Here is an 18,999-nt window from a genome sequence, read left to right as displayed (position 1 = left end):
ACTAAAGAGAAAACAAAACCCCAAGGGCAGAAGTCTGAATCGGACGTTCAGCCCAAGTCCAAAAAACGAAATTGGCCTAAAAAACAAAAACAGGGAAAGCAACAGCAACAACAACAGACACAGGAATCTCGTCTTGTGTCTCCATTGCCTGCGCCCACAGAACGTGTTTATGACTTGCGTGATCGCGCGAAGATTAAATCACCTGATCGATTTCAGGTTTCTGAACAACGCTCTCCTCGTTCCTTTCAGGAATCATCGGCCTTGGCGACCGGTGGTGGAGGAGGCGGAAGGGGTCGGGGTGGCCAACAAGGACGTGACTAGCCCCGCCCGAAAGACGGTGCAGGAAAGCAGGACTGTTCTTCTCCGAAGAGACCCCAGTTTCAAAAGAAGAAAATCGCCGCTTTAACAGCACACAGATATGCCACAGATAGTGAGAACGCGGCTTCGGAATCTGACATGGGCTCTGACCTTGCTGGACAGCGCAGCAGAGATTACCATTGTGAGAGAGGCCCTGCGTCCACTACTGAAGGTGACAGCGACTGACCGTTATGTTGTGATAGAAACAGCTGATACTAGAGTTGCTCCCCCAGAAAGACTTTATGAAATTGTCCTGTTAATCGAAGGTGACATACAACGTACCATAAAAGGGGTATTTTGGGAAAATCTTTCATCTACGTATGACATTTTGCTTTCGGAGGCTGACTGGCCCCCACCTTTTGTTCTCGCAGCTCCGCGAGGGGAGGAGGTAATCCTCCCTAGTTTCACGCACACAGTCTCGAAAGAGCATGCGCTGAATTTTGCAGAGGAGTGGGCTAAGGCTCTAGCGCCGGCTCTGTACCATACACATTGTGGTTGGGATAAATTTCCCTTTACGGTCTCAGCCGCAGCCTCAACCTCAATATCCCATTCGGCGTGAAGCCAAAGCTTCCGTCGCGGCTATCCTTGAACAATTGGAATATCAAGGAGTGATTGAAACATGTGTGTCACCAATGAAAAACCCTCTTTTTACTGTGACCAAGCCAGACGGTTCATATCGTTTGGTATTGGATTACCGGCATTTAAACTCGCATTGCCGTACCTGTGCAGTACAATATACTCACGGCTCTGCCTTAGTGGATAGTCTTGTGCGTAAGCGTTCTAATACCACGCTTGACATTTCCAACGGTTTAAGGCTCTGCCTTAGTGGATAGTCTTGTGCGTAAGCGTTCTAATACCACGCTTGACATTTCCAACGGTTTTTGTGCCCATCGATTGGATGGTCTAATTTCCCAATGGACCTCCTTTACTTGAAGCGGTGTGCAAAAACAATTTCGGCGTTTGCATATGGGCTATAAGAATAGTCCTGGGATTTTTCTGCCCGCATAGTCTCTCTTCTAGAGAGAGTCGACCCGGATGCATATTCGTATGTTGATGACATTTATCTCACTGACGACGAACTTTGGGAGCATCTGTGTCGCGTTGACCACTTAATTTGTAGCTTTGCAGACATGGGTTACAAATTCAATTTTGCAAAATCGCACATTGCAGAATATACAGTGTTATTCTTGGGCTACGAGCTCAACAATGAAGGTAGAGGTTTGGCTCCTCACTTCCTGGAGAAATGCGCACAACTACGCGCTCCGACATAGCTGAAAGAATTACAGTCTTTTGGGTTTCTTAAATTTTGGAAGGACATACATATGCCCAGCGTATCAAGCCTTTGTATGCTTTGATACAACCAACTTTTTCCAAATCATGCTGGCTGCCTGTGCACTCAGCTATTTTGCAATCTTTGCAGGCTGATCTGCTCGCTTCTAAATTCTTACTGACTCGTGACAACCACACCAACCTGGTGATAAGAATCATCCCTGGGACGGTGGCTTTCACATACCTTACTTTTAATGAAGGAGATACAGTACCTATTGCTTACAAGTCACACTTGTACACTTCGGCTGAAATTCGATTTTCCACTGTGGAAAAAGTTTTAACAGCTGTGCAGATGGCGATTCTTAAGGAACGTGCCCTGTCACAGGGAAAACGCATGTTGGTTGTTACCCCGTGTCCTGCTTTGGAAGCAGATACGAAAGCCAGTGTACCGAATTCGAAAGCTTTGCACCCTTGGTGGATTCAATGGGCGGCTTCACTGACGTCCTCGGATGTCACATTTGTGTTTGATGCCTCCCTAAGGTCGCAGGAGTACTTACAGTATGAATTCGTTCATCCAGCTCCTTTAGCAATGCGACCTTTGGAGGATTTCCATTGCATCATTTACACTGATGGTTCGGCGCAGGTTGCGCATGGCTCTAAACATGCCTACGTTTCCGCATGCACCATTGTGGTCGGTGCCATGGTGAACGATAAGTTCAAGTCCAGGGTCGTGCACACGCAGACTCTAGGGGACTGCACCGCACAGTTGGCAGAGCTTCGTGCTCTGATGCTTTCGTTAGAGTACGCAGATCCTAGTGTGACGACTCTTATTGTGAGTGATTCCTATTACTGTGTCCAGTCTTACAATGAAAACTTGTTCTTTTGGATTCAAAATGACTTTCATGATTCCAAGGGTAGCACAAAAAAACATAAAATGATCTGGGTTCGAGTGGCTGAGCTCAAAGAGCAGTTGCCACTTGTGTTTGTGATTCATACTCTCGGCCATCAGCGTGTTGGAGTCTATGCTGTGGGTAACTCGCTTGCTGATGAGGCAGCGAAATCAGCGGTATCTACATATTTAGTTGCAGCGGTTACACGGTCCAAAAGTAAGATTGATGATGACATCTTGGCGGCAGTTGCTGCCACTGAGAAGGGAGGTAAACATCCTACGGGGTTCCCTTCGAAGTACACATACCACTTAAGTCCCGATAAGGTTCCTTATGTGAAAATTCCTGAAGTTGGAGAACGGTTGATTCCCAACTCGGATCGCAGGGCTACCTTGATTACAGCAGCGCATGAAGGTGTGGCGTCTGCGCATGCGGGCGTCTCAGCCACTGTAGCTCAATTACAACAACGTTTCTGGTGGCAGGGACTGTACGAACAGACGCGCGACTATGTCCTTCAATGTGACATTTGCCAGCAGATTAAACTTTCGGCTGCTGCACGTCCGCCACAGACACAGTTGTACATATCTAATAAACCACTAGGATGCGTTTATTTAGATCACTGTGGTCCTTTTTCTTCTGATACTGCGTATAAGTACATCTTAGTAATAGTTGATTCATGCACACGCTTTGTGTGGGTATGGCCCCATCGCAGCGCTGATTCACGGACTGTCATAAAAGATTTGCGTGTCTTTGCAGGGATTTTTGCCTGTGGCACCTTCCATTCGGATCAGGGTCCTGCTTTCGCCTCTAAGGCGTATAAGGATGCTATGATGTCGTTGGGGGTCCAAGTCAAGTTTTCGTCTCCATACAGACCTGAGGGTAATAGTGTAGTGGAACGAATGAACCGTGACCTAAAGCAATCTTTGACAGCACGAGTTATAGGCACTGGAAGAAACTGGTTGGCCCATCTCAATGGCGTGCAGCGTGCTCTTAATAATCTCCCTTGAAGGTCTCTGGGTGGGGGGACCCCATACGAAATGCTCTTTGGTATCAAGATGTACGTCCCGGACCTTGACGGTCTAGACTGTGGGGCCCAAGCCACAACCTTTGACGTAGAAGAACATTGCAATGTTTTACAGGATCTACAAAAGACTAGAGACTGTCTTGCAAAGGAACATTTGCCCTCGACATCGGATGATGCGTTGCAGATCCCGGTAGTAGGCTGGCTACCTCAAGTTGGAGAACTGGTTCGAGAGAAGATCGATAACAAGAAAGAATTTGGTCCTTCCTATCGAGCTCCGGTTCCTGTGCTTCGTGTGAAGGGCACAAGAACAGTCATTTTACCATCACTTCCAGGTCGTAAGGAAAACAGGTTTATCTCTATTGACAATGTCAAGATACACAGAGTGGCTGATTCTTCTTAGTATGACTCCGGCGGTCTCATGTCCTTCGATTGTGAGAAATTCTGTTTTGGCCACTGCTTCTAATCCTGTGCCTGAGGTGGCCCTCGAGATGCCTGCTGTTTCCAGTCCTTTATTAAGTACTTTACCTGGTGATAACGTTGATGAACTTGATTACACTTACCCAACTGACTTATCGATGCCTGATTTGCAAACACGTTTGGCCACAGAATCCAGATTCTAGTTTGACACATAATTCAAAAAAGCCCTCACCTTTTGCATTTTATGTCACTTTATTTAAAAAACCTTTTTTTGATCCCTCCTTGGACATATATTTGGCTGGTACTTTTTTCAATTTACCTTTTTATGTCAATAGGTTTTGTGTTTTATTTTTTTTGACTTGTCGATGGACACTATGTTGAGGAGAGAACATGCATTCGGCATCTTAATGGAACTTTGGCCCCCCTTTCCTCTTCGCATTCAGCACACAGACTGAAGAGAGACTTGACTTTTGTTAACATCACTGCTTGGCCTGTTCTTGATGAGATTGTGTGGGATGTGGTTACATTTCAAATCCATGGCCCTACTGAGGTTGTTAATGTCCCTAATGTACTCAGGGTAAACATGGGAGATGTGGTGAAACAAAACATACGTTCTGATGATTGGGATGTTCAGGCCGTAGAAGCATTGTTTTCTGATTTGAAATATTATGCTGTCTTTGATGCTGAAGATTTATACTTAGATTCTGCTGAATTATTTTGCTTCCAACATTTTGGCAACCATTATCTGCATAAAACAAGTTCCAGAAGGGGTACTGTAAATTACACACACTGGGAACATTGCCCAGCTCCTTTACAAGGCAGTTCGAGTACTTTTTTGAAAAAGTACCCTTATTTTACCGACTTTAATCAGTCCAATCCTGAGTCTTTTTATTTTAAAATGACACAGAAGTCCATGTCCAAGGTTAGACTTACAGATACTAATTTATTGTATTCGAAGTCCTTTCTAGACAAGTTGGCTGTAGAAGGCTACGAGCTATGGAAGGAAACCATTGAAATCAGTTTGGGGTTCTAAAAGTTGGCATGTACAAGGCACTGAGGCTTTGCACCGAGCATGTCCCATCCCGAATCATATGTTGTTTTTGAATTCTAGCATTTCGCAAACAACATGCTTTGGATTGGCTACTTCTAAATAAATTAAATACACCTACTGTCCCTGATTTAGAAGAATATTCTGGTTGGAATAATATTACACACACAATCCCTCTGTGACTCGTTAGCAAAAGCGTTTGAGGATAAAATTGCAAATATCCTAGGTGCCCTCACTATTTCAGGCACGTGTGGCCCTCAACCTGTGGATACCTTTGTATCCTCCCCTGCTTCTGTTGAACTGGAAGTACAGACATCTCACCTTCGGTTAGAGTGTTTTACTCTCCCCTCACTCGATGAGTTCTGTACATTAGCAAGCGGGGTGTCTTCGGGCTCTCCTCTGGATCCACTTCCCCACAAATATTGGAAACTATTCCAGGAAGAACTTTTCCAACCTTTATATTCCATCTGTCACCAGTCCTTCAGCACGGCTATGGTTCCTGATAGCTGAAAGCTAGCGGTGGTCTCCCCTCTCCTAAAGAAGCCCACACTTGACCCCACCTGTCTGTCTAACTATCGGCCAATCTCATTGCTCCCTTTTCCAGTTAAGATCATGGAAAAACTTGTGACCCGGTCTCTCTCTAGCTTCTTAGAAAGTAACACCTCTCTGGAGCTGGCCCAGTTCGGCTTCCGGCCAGCTCATGGTACGGAGTCGGCACTGGTGGTCGTGTTGGACAATCTTCGATCTCGGGTCGACAATGTTCGAGCAGCCTTCTTAGTGCTGCTCGACTTGTCGGCCGCGTTCGACACGGTCAGCCACCCCATCCTTATCAACAGGCTGGAGGAGGCCGGGGTAGCAAGTTTGGCAAGGGACTGGCTGATCGCGTACCTTCAGAATAGGCATCAGGTGGTGGTATTGCCACCTTTTCGCTCAGGCATTAGGAGAGTGGGACAGGGCATTCCTCAGGGATCTGCGATCAGTCCCATCCTGTTCAATCTGTATCTGTGCCCCCTGGTAAAATTGATCAAATCCTTTGGCATCACTGTGATCAATTACGCCGATGACACCCAGCTCATCTTTTCCCTGGAAGGAGAAGATGCGGTGTCTACTGAAACCTTCCATCGCTGCATGGCTGCCACGGCCGACTGGTTGAGAAACAACTCCCTTCAATTTAATAGTTCCAAGACCGAGATACTCCACTGCTCCTCGGACCGCGTTCCGCGTGCTCTGCCGACCGATTTCTGGCCTTCTTCCTCCTTGGGTAATGTGGTGGCGGTGGATTCTGCCCGTAACCTTGGAGTTATGTTTAACTCTAACCTTCAGTTGGACGGCTTTGTCAACAAAACCATCTCTACATGCATGCTGCTACTCCGCACCTTACGGAAAATTCTCCCCCTGTTGCCACTCCAGGCTAGGCCAGAGGTGGTGCGTGGCATTATCCTTAGTAGGATAGAATATTGTAATGCACTGCTCCTGGGGGCCCCTGGTAATTTGATTACTAAGCTGCAGCGCATCCAAAACATGGCTGCAAAGCTAGCCCTTTCCAGGCCTCGCGCTGCCTCCTCGTCCCTTGCACTTAAAGATTTGCACTGGCTGCCAGTCCAACAGCGTATTCTTTTTAAATCATCTTGCCTGGTCTTTAAGGCTCTACATGACCAAGGTCCAGCCATGTTACGGAACCTCTTCTCTTGGTACCACACAGTGAGACCTTTACGCTCCTCTTCATTACATCTGGTCGTGGTTCCGAGGATCCATAGGCTGCGGATGGGGGGTCGATCTTTTGGTTATGCAGCCGCCAAGCTTTGGAATTCCCTCCCTCTATTCTTGAGGAGCTTGGAAGATCTCCCATCCTTCAAGAAAAGCTTAAAAACTCATCTTTTCCCTAGAACAGCCTAAATAGCGTGTCTGTGTAGATGGTTCAGTGGAGTCTAAAGCGCCAGGATACCCTTTGGGTGGCAGCTCGCGCTATATAAGTGCACAATACATACATACATACATACATACACAGTTTTCCATTAGGGAATTGCAAGCTCTATTGCAAAATGCGTCCTTTAACATTTCCAGTTTGGATCCAAAAGGTTGGCTGATGTGGCACAGAAGTTCTGATTCATGCCAACGTCGTTTTCTGGGTTTAGCTAGTGGGTTTACACGAGTCAGGCCAGATCCCCGTTTTGATACTGACCATTCTGTCACCACTTATTCAGTAGGCAAATTATGTCAGAATTGACTGAAACATTCTAACTTGGCTGTGGTTAAATTGCATCTATCCAAGCTGACTGATGATGTAGATTTAAACAATTTCATAAAGGGCCCGGCTAGTGGTAGATCTAAAAGATGGATATATGCGATTTACAATGAAATCTGGAAGACGTCACAAATTGAGGCTGCTACACGCCTTAGAGCTACTGATCAAGCTAATTTAAAAAAAGTGCTTGCAGTTGTAGATAATAGTATTAACATGCTTTCTTCCCGCATTTACACGTTAAATAATATTCTGTCTTCTGCTGTTGATATTGTACAAGATGAAGTGTCTGTGTTATACCATGGTCAGAATCAATTGCGTTCCGTTATGCAATTTGCATGGACCCTGCAGACGCTTAATGCTGGTAAGGTACCTTGGAAATACATGAACGTGTCCTCCCTCTTTGCCCCTTTTAATTTGACTAACAAGCAGCGCATGCTTTCAATGCGGGTTGCTTCTTTCTCCATGTTACACATTGAAAGATTAGAGTCTTTACGGTTCTCTGTGGCAGAAGCCACTGCTGCGATGTGGCTTATCCACGGGTTCCTGAGCACAACCAATTAGAACGTGAGCACGTTCTGAAGAATTCTGTATCAATAAAATTCAGCAAATAGTGATTTCCATCATCATGAAGTTTATTCCATGTTGTCTCCACATGGATATATTTTGTTCATTTTGTTAATAGCTGATTTAAAGTTTTTTAACATTCCCAGAGAATATGCATGTGATTCATAGTCAGTTCATCACCCAATGCATTTCGGACAGAGGAAGTCCTTCATCAGGGGTAGTCTGAAAATATAGCAAATACAATATATGTAGGATATGCCAAAGTGTCATGACACACACAGAAATATGTACAGTATCAAGCATGCTCTTGACTTGTGCAGGAAGATGGGAAACGCAATATAAAAGAAGAGAAAGTAATAGAAAAAAACGTCAAAAAGACTCAATGGTATAAAGTAACCAGTGCGTGAAGTAAATTCAAAGGACCAGTTAGACATTAGTCACGAATGTGAAACACCATGTGGCCGGGTGTGTTTTAAATCCTGAAAGTGCATGCAGAGTGCATGAGAGAACTCCGAGAAGTGATTTTACATGAGTTGCGAGTGAAAACGCACTATCCGGTCAAATGCGGTTATTAATCTAAAAGTGTATGCCCCAAGTGAGTTAAGTGACTAAAAAATGAAGCGTAGAAACCGTTTTAGTAAAGACTCGATAGGTAAACTTACTAATAATCCAAAGCTGACTGCATGTCAGTGCTGTGCGGCCATCGCTACGTCAAAGTGTTGGTTAGTATCGAAGAAGGCGAATATTAAGTGTTTGGAGTGTAAGCATAGAAAGAGGACAATGTTCGTGGCGGCCATCTTGTGAGAGTGCATTACCAGAATGTATTGAAAAACGGTGATTCAAAGGTGTAGACTGAGAAAAGCAATTGTGTACTAATCAATACCATAATCATTCACAATTTAGATAAAACTGAGGGAAAACAAGAGGATTACGTTAAAATGGAAACTGTGATTGAAAAATCAAGAGCAATGTACACGATCAAAAAATAAACATGAAGTCCACTATATCATAAATAGCACAAAAATTCCATCCGATCGTTGAGACTAAATGGTTTGGAGGATTGTAGAAATGTAATCCAGTGATTTTCTCGTTGCAGGAGAAAATTGTTGTTGTCTCTGTCATCACGCTTAGCCACTACTTCAACAGCGGCAAATCGTAGTTGGCTGACATTGTGTCTATTTTCTTTGAAATGAATTGCCAAAGTTGATTTTACATTTTCAGTCCTAATATTACTTTTGTGTTCGTTAATTTGTGTTTTAAGTTTGCGTGAAGTCTTCCCAGTATAAGTCAATCCGCAAGGACATTTAATAATGTACACTACATTTTCCGTGTCACAAGTGGCATTGAGTTTCAGGTTGATGTTTGTGCCTTTCATGGGGTGTTTTATGACTGGCCCTTTGATGAGGTTATTGCAATTTTTGCAATTCAACATGGTTGATTGCCTTTATATACAGTGGAAGTTTCCTGTATGGGTTTAGTGATAATTTCCAGTTGTTACTTCTCTTGTAAGCAAATAGCGGTGGTCCTTGGAAAATCTGTTTGAAATTAGGCTCAGTGCCTATAATTGACCAATGTCTGAGTATGGATGCCCTGTATGTTTTTGAAACAACAGAATATTTGGAAACGACCACAGGTCTTTTGATGATTTCCTTTTGCTTGAATGTCAATATTTCTTGACGATTAAGTTTGTCACAGCGCTCTTTGGCATTTCTCAGGATTGTCTGCAGATAACCTCTTTGTTCAAAGCGTTTAATCATATTGGTGGCCTGTTCCTCAGACTTGGTAGCATCAGATACAATCCATTTCACCCGGAGGAGCTGGGAGAACGGCAGATGATTTTTCAGAGCTGTCTGATGAAAGGATTTGTAGTGCAAGGTGTTATTTTTGTCAGTGGTCTTTCTGTAAAGATTAGTTTCTAAATGATCCTTAGCGCGGGTAATTTTATGATGGAAATCACTATTTGTTGAATTTTATTGATACAGAATTCTTCAGAACGTGCTCACGTTCTAATTGGTTGTGCTCAGGGAGTCGACACTTATCCTAATTGTCGCAGACTGCATTTTGAATACCACACCTTTGTCGGGGAGTGATATCCTTGGTGCACACCACAACCTGTTTAAATTATCCAACAGCGGAGTGCACAACCTCAACCTTTTTTTTTCAACCATTTTTTTTTATCCACGTGTTAATCACATTACCATTTGCTTTGTACAAATTTACTAATTGTATGCGATATATCGGGATAGGCAGATATGAACCGCTAGGTAGTTCGTTTCTCCATGAGGTGTGGTCGCTTCCATTCACTTACCGATGCCTGAAAGACGGGAAGGAAGTTTATCTTAAAGGGGAGGAGTGCACAGAAACACCAGATCACTCATTATTATGTAGACACATTCAATTGCACGGTTCTTGTAAACAAGACCGGCCAAATTTAGCCTGTGTTTTGAAAGGTACTCCAGTCCCCGCAATCGTCCCTACTTTCACATTACTGGCAAACTGCAGTTATTTACTTTTGAATAACGAAGACTGTTGTGGGTAAATTAGAGGTATCGCTTATGTGGTTACAGTATCGGAACGTGTTGTGTGTTGCAAAAACGTTCTGTATCCTCCTACACATGGGAATTCAGATGTTTCCATCTGGCCACGAATCCCAACCTTGAAGGCAGAGTTCAATGGTATGAGTAGAATAAGAGCCCTTTTGTCTCAAAAAGAGGTGGCCCTGAGTTCGGCTCGTGAAACATTTGTCCTTCATATAGCTAACACGCGCACAGAGGTGCAGGCGCTATTGAATACTGACTTGCCATTGCATTTCAGCGAGCGGATTCATTCAATCTTTAATGCCTCCTCCACTTCTGGCCTCGCACACTTTTTTAAAATAGTTAGCAGTGGTCTTGTGACTTCCTTCAAGAAGATATTTGGAGTCATTCCTGCTTTCTTTCATTCTATATTTTCGAGCCTATTTGGTGGTTTTCCTGTTTTGCTGGCGCTGGCTGCAGGCGTTCTGGTGATATTTTGTTTTATTAAGAATGGATGCCCATCCTGTGTTACACGCCGCACAGCCCCACCTGGCACTGTTTCGCAACAGGATGCTTGAATACTATGGCACACTGCCGCTTGCGACCTTAAGCACGGCATATGGATTATCGTTTCGATTTTCCTATTTCACATGTGTCCAGCCTGTGTTTCATTGCCTGAGCTGCGATTTCCACTGGGCCCTTGATTTGTGTCTCTACAAGACGGTGTCTCTTGACGTCGATTTTAATCATCTGATGAGTCCCATAGTTACTCACGAGTTGGTTTGTTCTGGCGAAAGGAATATGGCCTTGGCAGCGATGCATGGACTAATGGGTCATTGGAACATACTCGCAGCAGCGCAAGATTTCTTGGCACAGAGCTGTATTGAGAACCCGCCGAGTTGTCCTCTGATAATGCTAGAGGTTCTGGTGCTGGGGAGCACGAATGTTCTTTCCCACTATTGAATTGGATGGCTGAACTGTTTTCGGATGATGACAGTGACTTCATGCTGGAGGCTGTTGCTGCATATTTTGCATATTCAGTCCTGTCCTAAAGGCCTTCAAAACTTTTGATAATAACCCGTTCTTAATTACGAAATGTTTTGAAAATTATGCGTACAAATTTTTTACAAACACAGACCTATTGACTTGAGTAAAAGTGAGCCATGGATTGGCAAGTTGAGAACTCTTTAATTGACTTCTGCAAAGGTTTTTCACCAGATTTTGAAATTTGACCTAGCTCATCATTATTGAACTCTGCTTTCATGATGTGCCCCATATCTGATCTTATCTTACCTTATCTTGTCTGTGCTCAGATCATTGGGGGGGGGTGTCATATAGTTACTGCTTACCTATATACCGTGTTAAGTTAGCATGAGCTTATTAAATGTTTAAACACCATTTTTCCTTTTGCTGCTTCTGCACACGACACATAATTGTTATTTTAGCTTTCAACCTAGAAGAGCGATGTGATTTACATGAGAATAATATGGAAGGGTGACGATGCCAAGGTTTTCTCCGCCCAGGTTGGCTCAGGCCCAGTTGAAGTGTAATTTGGAGAAATCTGAAATACTTCTCTATGGTAAATTTCCGCCTAACTTTAGAGAGTTATTATGGCCTGCGAGGTTTTCTCTGCCTTGCCTGTCAGGCACTGCTGCAAAACATCTTGGCTTTTGGTTTGAGGAGAACCTAACCTTTGCCACCTAGATTAAGAAACTGGCTGGTCCTGCATTAGCATTTTAAAAACCTTGAGGACGTTTCTCCCTCTTCTCCCAAAGGATGCGAGGGAAACCGTGGTTTAGGCGTTGATCCTCTCTCGCCTAGACTATGCTAATGCACTGTATGTTGGGACCCCTGGCAATCTGGTGAACAAGCTCCAGGTGGTGCAGAATTCTGCAGCCCGCTTCTCCTGGATCTTTCCAGAAGGAGTAGTGTGCGCCCCCATTTGCGCACCTTGCATTGGCTTCCTATGGAGGTGCGGATTACATTTAAGGTCTTGTCGATTGCCCATTCTGCCTTGTATGGCCGGGACCCAGCTATCTGCAGAAGAGGTGTTCTTTTTATACTCCATCAAGACAGCTGCATTCCGCTTACCAACTGTTGATTCAGATGCCCAGTTTTATCCGTCAAAGGTTTGGCGGATGTTCCCTTGTTCGGAAAGGGGCGTTCCAGCTCTTGGCTGGAACGCCCTGCCTTTGGCTATACGATGCATTCAAGGTTCCCGGACTTTCAAGAAAAAGTTGAAAACGTTCTTGTTTTAATTATTCGAGCTATGATCTGTTTCAGGTTTTGCCCCGGGATACTTTCTGGAGTAGCTGAGCACGCTACAAATGCATTAAACAATAACAATCATAACCCCTTAATTTTAGAGTTACCAGTCAGCTCTAAGATCCAACAAAAGCCCGGGACTTTTGAAAGGAAATTATTGCAGGATTCGGCATACTGTGCGCTCATGGGAAACTGGATTCAAGAGTTTTTCAAAATGAATAGGGACACAGCTCACAACCCCATAGTATGGGACGCCTTTAGGGCCGGGGTACGGGGGAGACACTTAGCTACTCTCTATCTAATCAGCGGAAAATCCTTGGGGAAATCAAGGATTGGATTGAACAGTTAAGACTATTAGAAATATAACTCATGGGGAATATAACAAGGCATCTAAATGATGAGGAAACTCATAAGGCTATTGCTATTTTAAAAATGAAAATTCATCAGCACTTCACCAAGAAGGTAGTTGCCAAATCTGCCCTCTACAGGGCTCAAGTATATGAAATCGGGGAGAATACGGGTAGAATATTAGCAAAGAGATTGCAGCAAAGGGAAGTGGCTAACCGAATCTACAGAATCAAGGATCATCTTGACCAGATTCAGGATTCCCCAGAAGAAGTTTTAAGCATGTTAAGCAGGTATTATCTTCATGTATATACAGAGGAAGAGATTATTGCTGGAAATTATATGATGCAGTAATTTAGCTTAGAAGTAGAGACAAACAAGTTCACATCTGATCAGAATGGGAAATTGGCTACACATATTACCTAAGAAGACGTGTCTTTAGCTGCTGGAAAAGCGGTAGGTCTGGATGGTATCCCCCTTGAATTTTTCATGATGCTTCGGCAGGTGATTCGACCAGAACTTATGTTTTTATTCCAATCTGCTGAAAGGGGCTCAGTTCCGGATTCCTGGCAAAAAAACAGTATAATTTTTGCAATTTGTTTTTAAAAGGACAAACCTGAGCTGTATCCTTATTCATACAGACCTATTTCTTTGATCAACTCTGATATGGCCTGTTGGTTAGGGAAGGTTATTACTTCCTTAGTGTCTGATTATCAGCATGGGTTTATTCCCGGAAGAGACTCTGCAGATCATGTGAGACACGTAATAGCACTTTTAGACTGGGCTCAGGCAACGGAGTCTCCACTGGGGGTGATCCTGTTGGACGCCGAGAAGACGTCTCCTGGCGGTTCCCGTGGGATATTATGCACTGGTAGGGTTTTCGCTCAGAATTTATCCAAGCAGTGAACGCTTTATACATTAGCTCAGTCGTAGTCATGCGTATCTCTGGATAGGAGTCAAGACCATTCAGTATTAGTAGAGGTACCAGGTAGGGGTGTCCATGTTTCCCCCTGCTTTTTGCACTTGATATCGATTTATTTCTTAAAAGACTCAACCTGAGTGCTAACATCAAACCAGTTAGAGTTCATAATACCGAATATAGAGCATTGGCGTATGCTGATGACATTGTGGTCGTTACCAGTGACATTACGGTGGCACGCCCTGCAATAAGGATTTTGGCTGAACAGTTTAGTATATTTTCTGGTTATGAATTAAATATAGATAAGACTCAGTTGCTTCATTCGCGTACCACGTTTCTAGCAAATCTACCAATTGTTACTTCAGCAACATATTTAGGAATTAAAATTACACCAGAAGTGGATTAGATCCCGGATCTGAATATGATACCGGTGATGGATACAGTTAACAAAACCTCGGAAAGATTAGATCACTTATATCTCTCTCTTCATGGGTGCTGTGATGTTTTAAAAATGCTGGTTCTTCCTAAATTTCTTTGTATATTTAGAACAATCCCCCTGGAGTTTTCTGTTTCTTGTTTTACTAAGTTAGAGTGTATTTGCTCCGGATATCTTTAGGGCTATCGGAGACCGAGAAGGGCATTTAAAAGAATTATCTTACTGAGAGACCGGGGAGGATGGGGCATCCCACATTTTTGGGTGTATTATTGGGCATCCATGCTACAGCATATGGGCCCCCTCTTAGTTAGGGTCAAGGCGTAGATCCCATTTTTTAACAGACCTTCTATTTATGTTTTGGGGTTGGGGGACGATGCTAATAGCTGTTTGGTTACGCTACTGGATCCCAGTTATTATAAAAAGACTAAGTTTAAGACACTAAAGGGTGCATATCAAGTCTGGAAACAGATTAGGCGAAAGCTGAATATTCCAAATCTTAATGTCTATACCCCTTTTTCCACTTCAGGCTTGCTCCCTACAATTTTTCGGGATCAAGTCACATTTAGATGAGGCTTCAAAGAACTTAACTGTTTGGGTGATTTGTTTGATGGGGGTCAATTTATGTCCTTCTCAAATTCGCCGGAGAGGTGTGGCCTAGCAATGCATGACTTTTATTAAATATCTTCAAGTTTGTAGCTTTCTGGGTCGGCCTTGGTCAGGAACAGAGCTACAGCTGGCTAAAGTCCCCCTGATTGAAAAAGTAAGGAAAAAACTTCAATTGGCCAGGTATATCTACAGATATTGGAAACATTCCCATATGATATTGATGTATGGAATGTAAAATGGGGGAATAAGCTGGGGATTGTCGGTATAAATATAGAAGAATCTTTGGGTCTGGTGAACCAGAGCTTAATGACTGGTAGACTAAGGAGCCAGCATTTTATGTCTCTTTTCGATCTGTACTATACCCCGGGGAAAATAGCTAAATGGGGGGCATCAAAGGGGGATAAATGTAATAGGTGCAGACTACAAGCTGCAGACTCGGTCCATATGTTCTTCTCCTGTCCTAAACTAGGGTCTTTTTTGCAAGAGATTGAGAATTTTTTGGGTACAATATTTGGGACACCGATAAAAATTACTGGGGAATCGGTAATTTTGGGCGTGGGATTTGATAGGGAGAGTAATTCAAGATCTATGACTGCTATATTGTTTATTGCTATGGCGCTGGTTCGCTCATGTATCACAAACGAATGGATCATTCCCGATCCACCTACCTTTATTAATTGGCGGTCAAGATTACTAGCTATATATAATTTAGAATCTTCAATTTATAAGATCAAAGGGAGAAGAAAAAGGGCCCTGGGTTTTAAAATTTGGGCTCCTGTCACGGACTGGATACAGTAAATTTAGGGTAGGCTGTATGATAAGTTGTTAAGTAGGCTCGGCTGCCAGTATTTGCTTATTGTTGCTGATGCTCATTCTCTTGATGGATCTTACGTTTGTGCTAATAATCTATTGGCTGGGTTTGAGAAACACTGTAAGGAACTATTGTAATATGTAGTACTCTGTGGCGGATAACCAGCCCAAATCGGGCAGTTTTTTTCTTTATTGTTTTCTCTTCTCTTTATTACTTCTGTTTATTATTGTCTTGAATGTACCATACCCGTGTTTCTTTGGTTTGTGCCATGTAAAAAAAGGAGCGAAAATTTAATAAAACTATTTAAAGAAATAAAAGGGAGCATCCTGGCGCTGCAGGTTTTCAACTAATAGCCCAGAAAAGCTAATTAGATGAGAGAGTGGCAAAGTGCCTAAGGAGCAAGGAAAAGCCAGGTCTTTAACTGCTTTTTGAAGAAAGTTTCAAATACTATGAATCGAGGAGGACTGGGGAGTTTATTCCATGCATTAGCTCCCAATTCTAAAAAAGATTTGCCACCTCACGTTTTAAGTCTAAATGTGGTGGGGGGCGGAGTTGAGAAGCATCATGTGGGAGGATGTGAGGACTTCGAGGGTTCTATAATGCAAAAATATGCCATCAAATATTGTGGGCCAGTACAAGAACCTTACAGAGGATTTGTTTGTGTACTGGGAGCCAGTGTAAGACTTTCGAAACTGTAGAAGCCGAACTGTGTCTGGGGAGCTTCAGCACATGTTGAGCTGCAGTATGCTGTCCCATCTGAAGTTTATGAAGGATGTATTTTGAAGTGCCTGCAAAGAGACTATTGCATTAATCTAGTCTGGTTGTAATAAGGTCAAAAACAACAGTCTTCCTAGTGGCTAAGGGAGGAAGTCAAAGAACGTCCTTAAAGATTTAATTAAATTAAAACAAGTCCCCACCACAAGAGCATGTGGCCAAAAAGCGAGTGAGGTGTCGAATTTTACTCTTAGGTTTCAGGCTACTTTAACTGTGCTGGGGAAGGGGGTACCGAAATTGGCCATTATTGTGTTGGATTTGCTTAATAGGATCAATAAATGATATTGCATGGCAGGCTGCTCTAAGGCTCATATTGACAATACTTCAATAGTTTTGATAGATGCGGCCTCTTATGTCCGCACTCATGCTTTGTGCCTCCTGTTGTAAGCCAGAGATCACCAGCTCTGCTGGGGTCATATTCCTCAAAGTTGGGTCCATCTATCTTAAGGAACATTGGGTCTTGGTGAACATCTTGATTTAACCCGGCCCTTAGGCGGTTCTTAATGATATTCATTGCAGAAAACAAACGTTCTGCTTCTGCTGTAGATACACTGAATGTGAACATCATCTCCACAAGGTTTAATATATTAGTCAAGGAGGAAGGTTTTGTTGATAGCAGGGAGGAATATGTAGGCAATAAAGGAACGACTTTGGTCTGAAAGCCTTTCCTGTGGGATTTAAGTTCTAAAAACTCCTCCACAATTGCCAACCTCTCATCTGCGGTAATAAGTACCTCAACATGGTGTACAATTGCCTCAATATCAGAGAGCCCATATTTATTAAGTTCCTCTCTACTTTCTGGCCACAGTGTATAATCCAATCCTTCAAATCTTTGAACTGGCATGCAATTAAAATGTGCAACCTGTACTTACCCACATTGTCAATGAGCTCTGTATCACTTTGAATTGTTGTTGCTGGTGGGCAGTGTCCTGACAACTTAATTTCTCAGCCATCAGTAGAAATGGGTCCAAACCTATTTTCTTCAGGGTGGTAGCTTTTTAAACTACTTCATATATTCCCCCAACTGACTCTTAATGCATCCTAGGGTCAATGCACACCTCTCTACAGCAGGTGGAACATGCAATAAGAACAGTTCATTAGACTGAGAACATCATTCAGACTGTAAATCTTTTTGATAAATGTAAATCTAGTTACAATTGAGATGTATTGTTTGTTTTGCGTTAGCAGCAGAATCATCACTACCAATTGCAACCTGTCCCATATGTAGAACTACTGTGTGCAGGTTTTTTTTGCTTGGTTGCCAAAGCCTTAGTTTTGCTGGATACTGCTCTTACCTCTCAGTGAAATGTGCAAAGCTTTTATCAAGTATTCTTGAAATGTCTTTGGCATCTCCACACCCCATAGGATTATACTAGTAAAATTTGAAAATCAATTTCAAACTTTGTTAAAACTAACAAATACAGGGACTAGATTTTACAATATCTAGAATCCCAAATTGAAACTTGTTAGCTAAATGAATTTCTTTCTTTAGGAGTGCTGCAACCCCTCCCTTAGATTACATCAAAATTGAAGTACCATCAAGATTGACAGCTATTAGTGATGGTCTGGATGTTCTGTAGACTTAATACCTACCTACTAAATCGAAAGATAAACGTTTTATTCCTTTAACTATACCATACAAAATTCCTTGAGCATATGCATGTTCAAGTGGAACAAGACCTGCAAATAGAGTGTAGGGTTTTCCACCGTTGTCTACTCTCAACAGCATAGGTTCTTGTTCAGCAATGGTACTATATGTGCTACCTTCAGCAAAAAAAGATGATGCAAGAATTTGAAATGTTGTTTTGATGTCCTGTCGAGGTATATCTTCCTTACATCTTATGAACCCTGAGGGTTTTTAGTGGTTTGTTTAATTTTCTCCTACATGCATACCTGCTTTGTTCATAGCCCTAGATAGGTTTTCCATGTATGAGCGTGGCTTACCTTGTTTTGTACTTAGGCAAGCATTGCTAAACAAGTTGGTCAGTTTCTTTCTTTCTCTCTCCTTCAGGTTCTGCAGTGCTTGCATGATGAAAGGCTGCTCTGTACGGGCACTGGAATTTGTGGTACTCGCTGCAAGAGTCTGAGACTGCAAGGCCATATTCTTGTGGTGCCATGATATATGTCATATGTGCCTTACTAGTTTCATGATCTCTGATTGGTTCAATGCATAACTGTTCACATCCATTTAAGAATGCATTTCTACCTGAACCCAAATAACTGACTGCTACAGTAGGATATTTTTGGCAAACACTGCAGTACATTTTTGGTCCTTCTCTCTAATGACTTACCTTCTGGGCTAGCTATGGCCAGGATTCCATCCAGTGAGATTAAAAAACGTGTTTTCTTTTTTCATTATCATTCTTTTCATTCTTTGTTATGTTAGGATTATGTGGGGTGGTACAGGCCCCAACCTCTGTTGGTTCTTTTTGCTTTCCTTCTCCTGGTTTTTCTTTATCAGTGTCTTTACTTGTTTTGAATCCAAGTAAAAAGACTTTTCTGAGACATATTTGCCC

The 18,999-nt window shown here is 42.8% G+C and overlaps 1 protein-coding gene across 1 annotated transcript; it reads left to right on the top strand.

Moving 5' to 3' along the window:
* The first annotated feature begins 1,978 nt into the window (after positions 1 to 1,978).
* Positions 1,979 to 8,970, top strand: LOC144804150 (uncharacterized). Its single transcript, XM_078671900.1, has 2 exons — positions 1,979 to 3,208; positions 8,908 to 8,970. The coding sequence occupies exons 1-2, from the start codon at positions 1,979 to 1,981 to the stop codon at positions 8,968 to 8,970; spliced, it is 1,293 nt and encodes a 430-aa protein (XP_078528026.1).
* Positions 8,971 to 18,999: the final 10,029 nt, after the last annotated feature.

This window comes from Lissotriton helveticus, chromosome 1_2 (assembly GCF_964261635.1).
Source record: "Lissotriton helveticus chromosome 1_2, aLisHel1.1, whole genome shotgun sequence".
NCBI lineage: Eukaryota > Metazoa > Chordata > Amphibia > Caudata > Salamandridae > Lissotriton > Lissotriton helveticus.
Note: the sequence above shows the minus strand (reverse complement) of the source record. Positions and strands in the feature narration are given on the sequence as shown.

What these genes read in the sequence shown, in the direction of transcription:
- LOC144804150 (XM_078671900.1), top strand. Translation starts at nt 1,979, where the DNA reads ATGGCGATTCTTAAGGAACGTGCCCTGTCACAGGGAAAACGCATGTTG. An exon ending in CATGCACACGCTTTGTGTGG is followed by an intron (nt 3,209 to 8,907) that starts GTATGGCCCCAT and finishes TTCTCGTTGCAG; the next exon opens with GAGAAAATTGTTGTTGTCTC.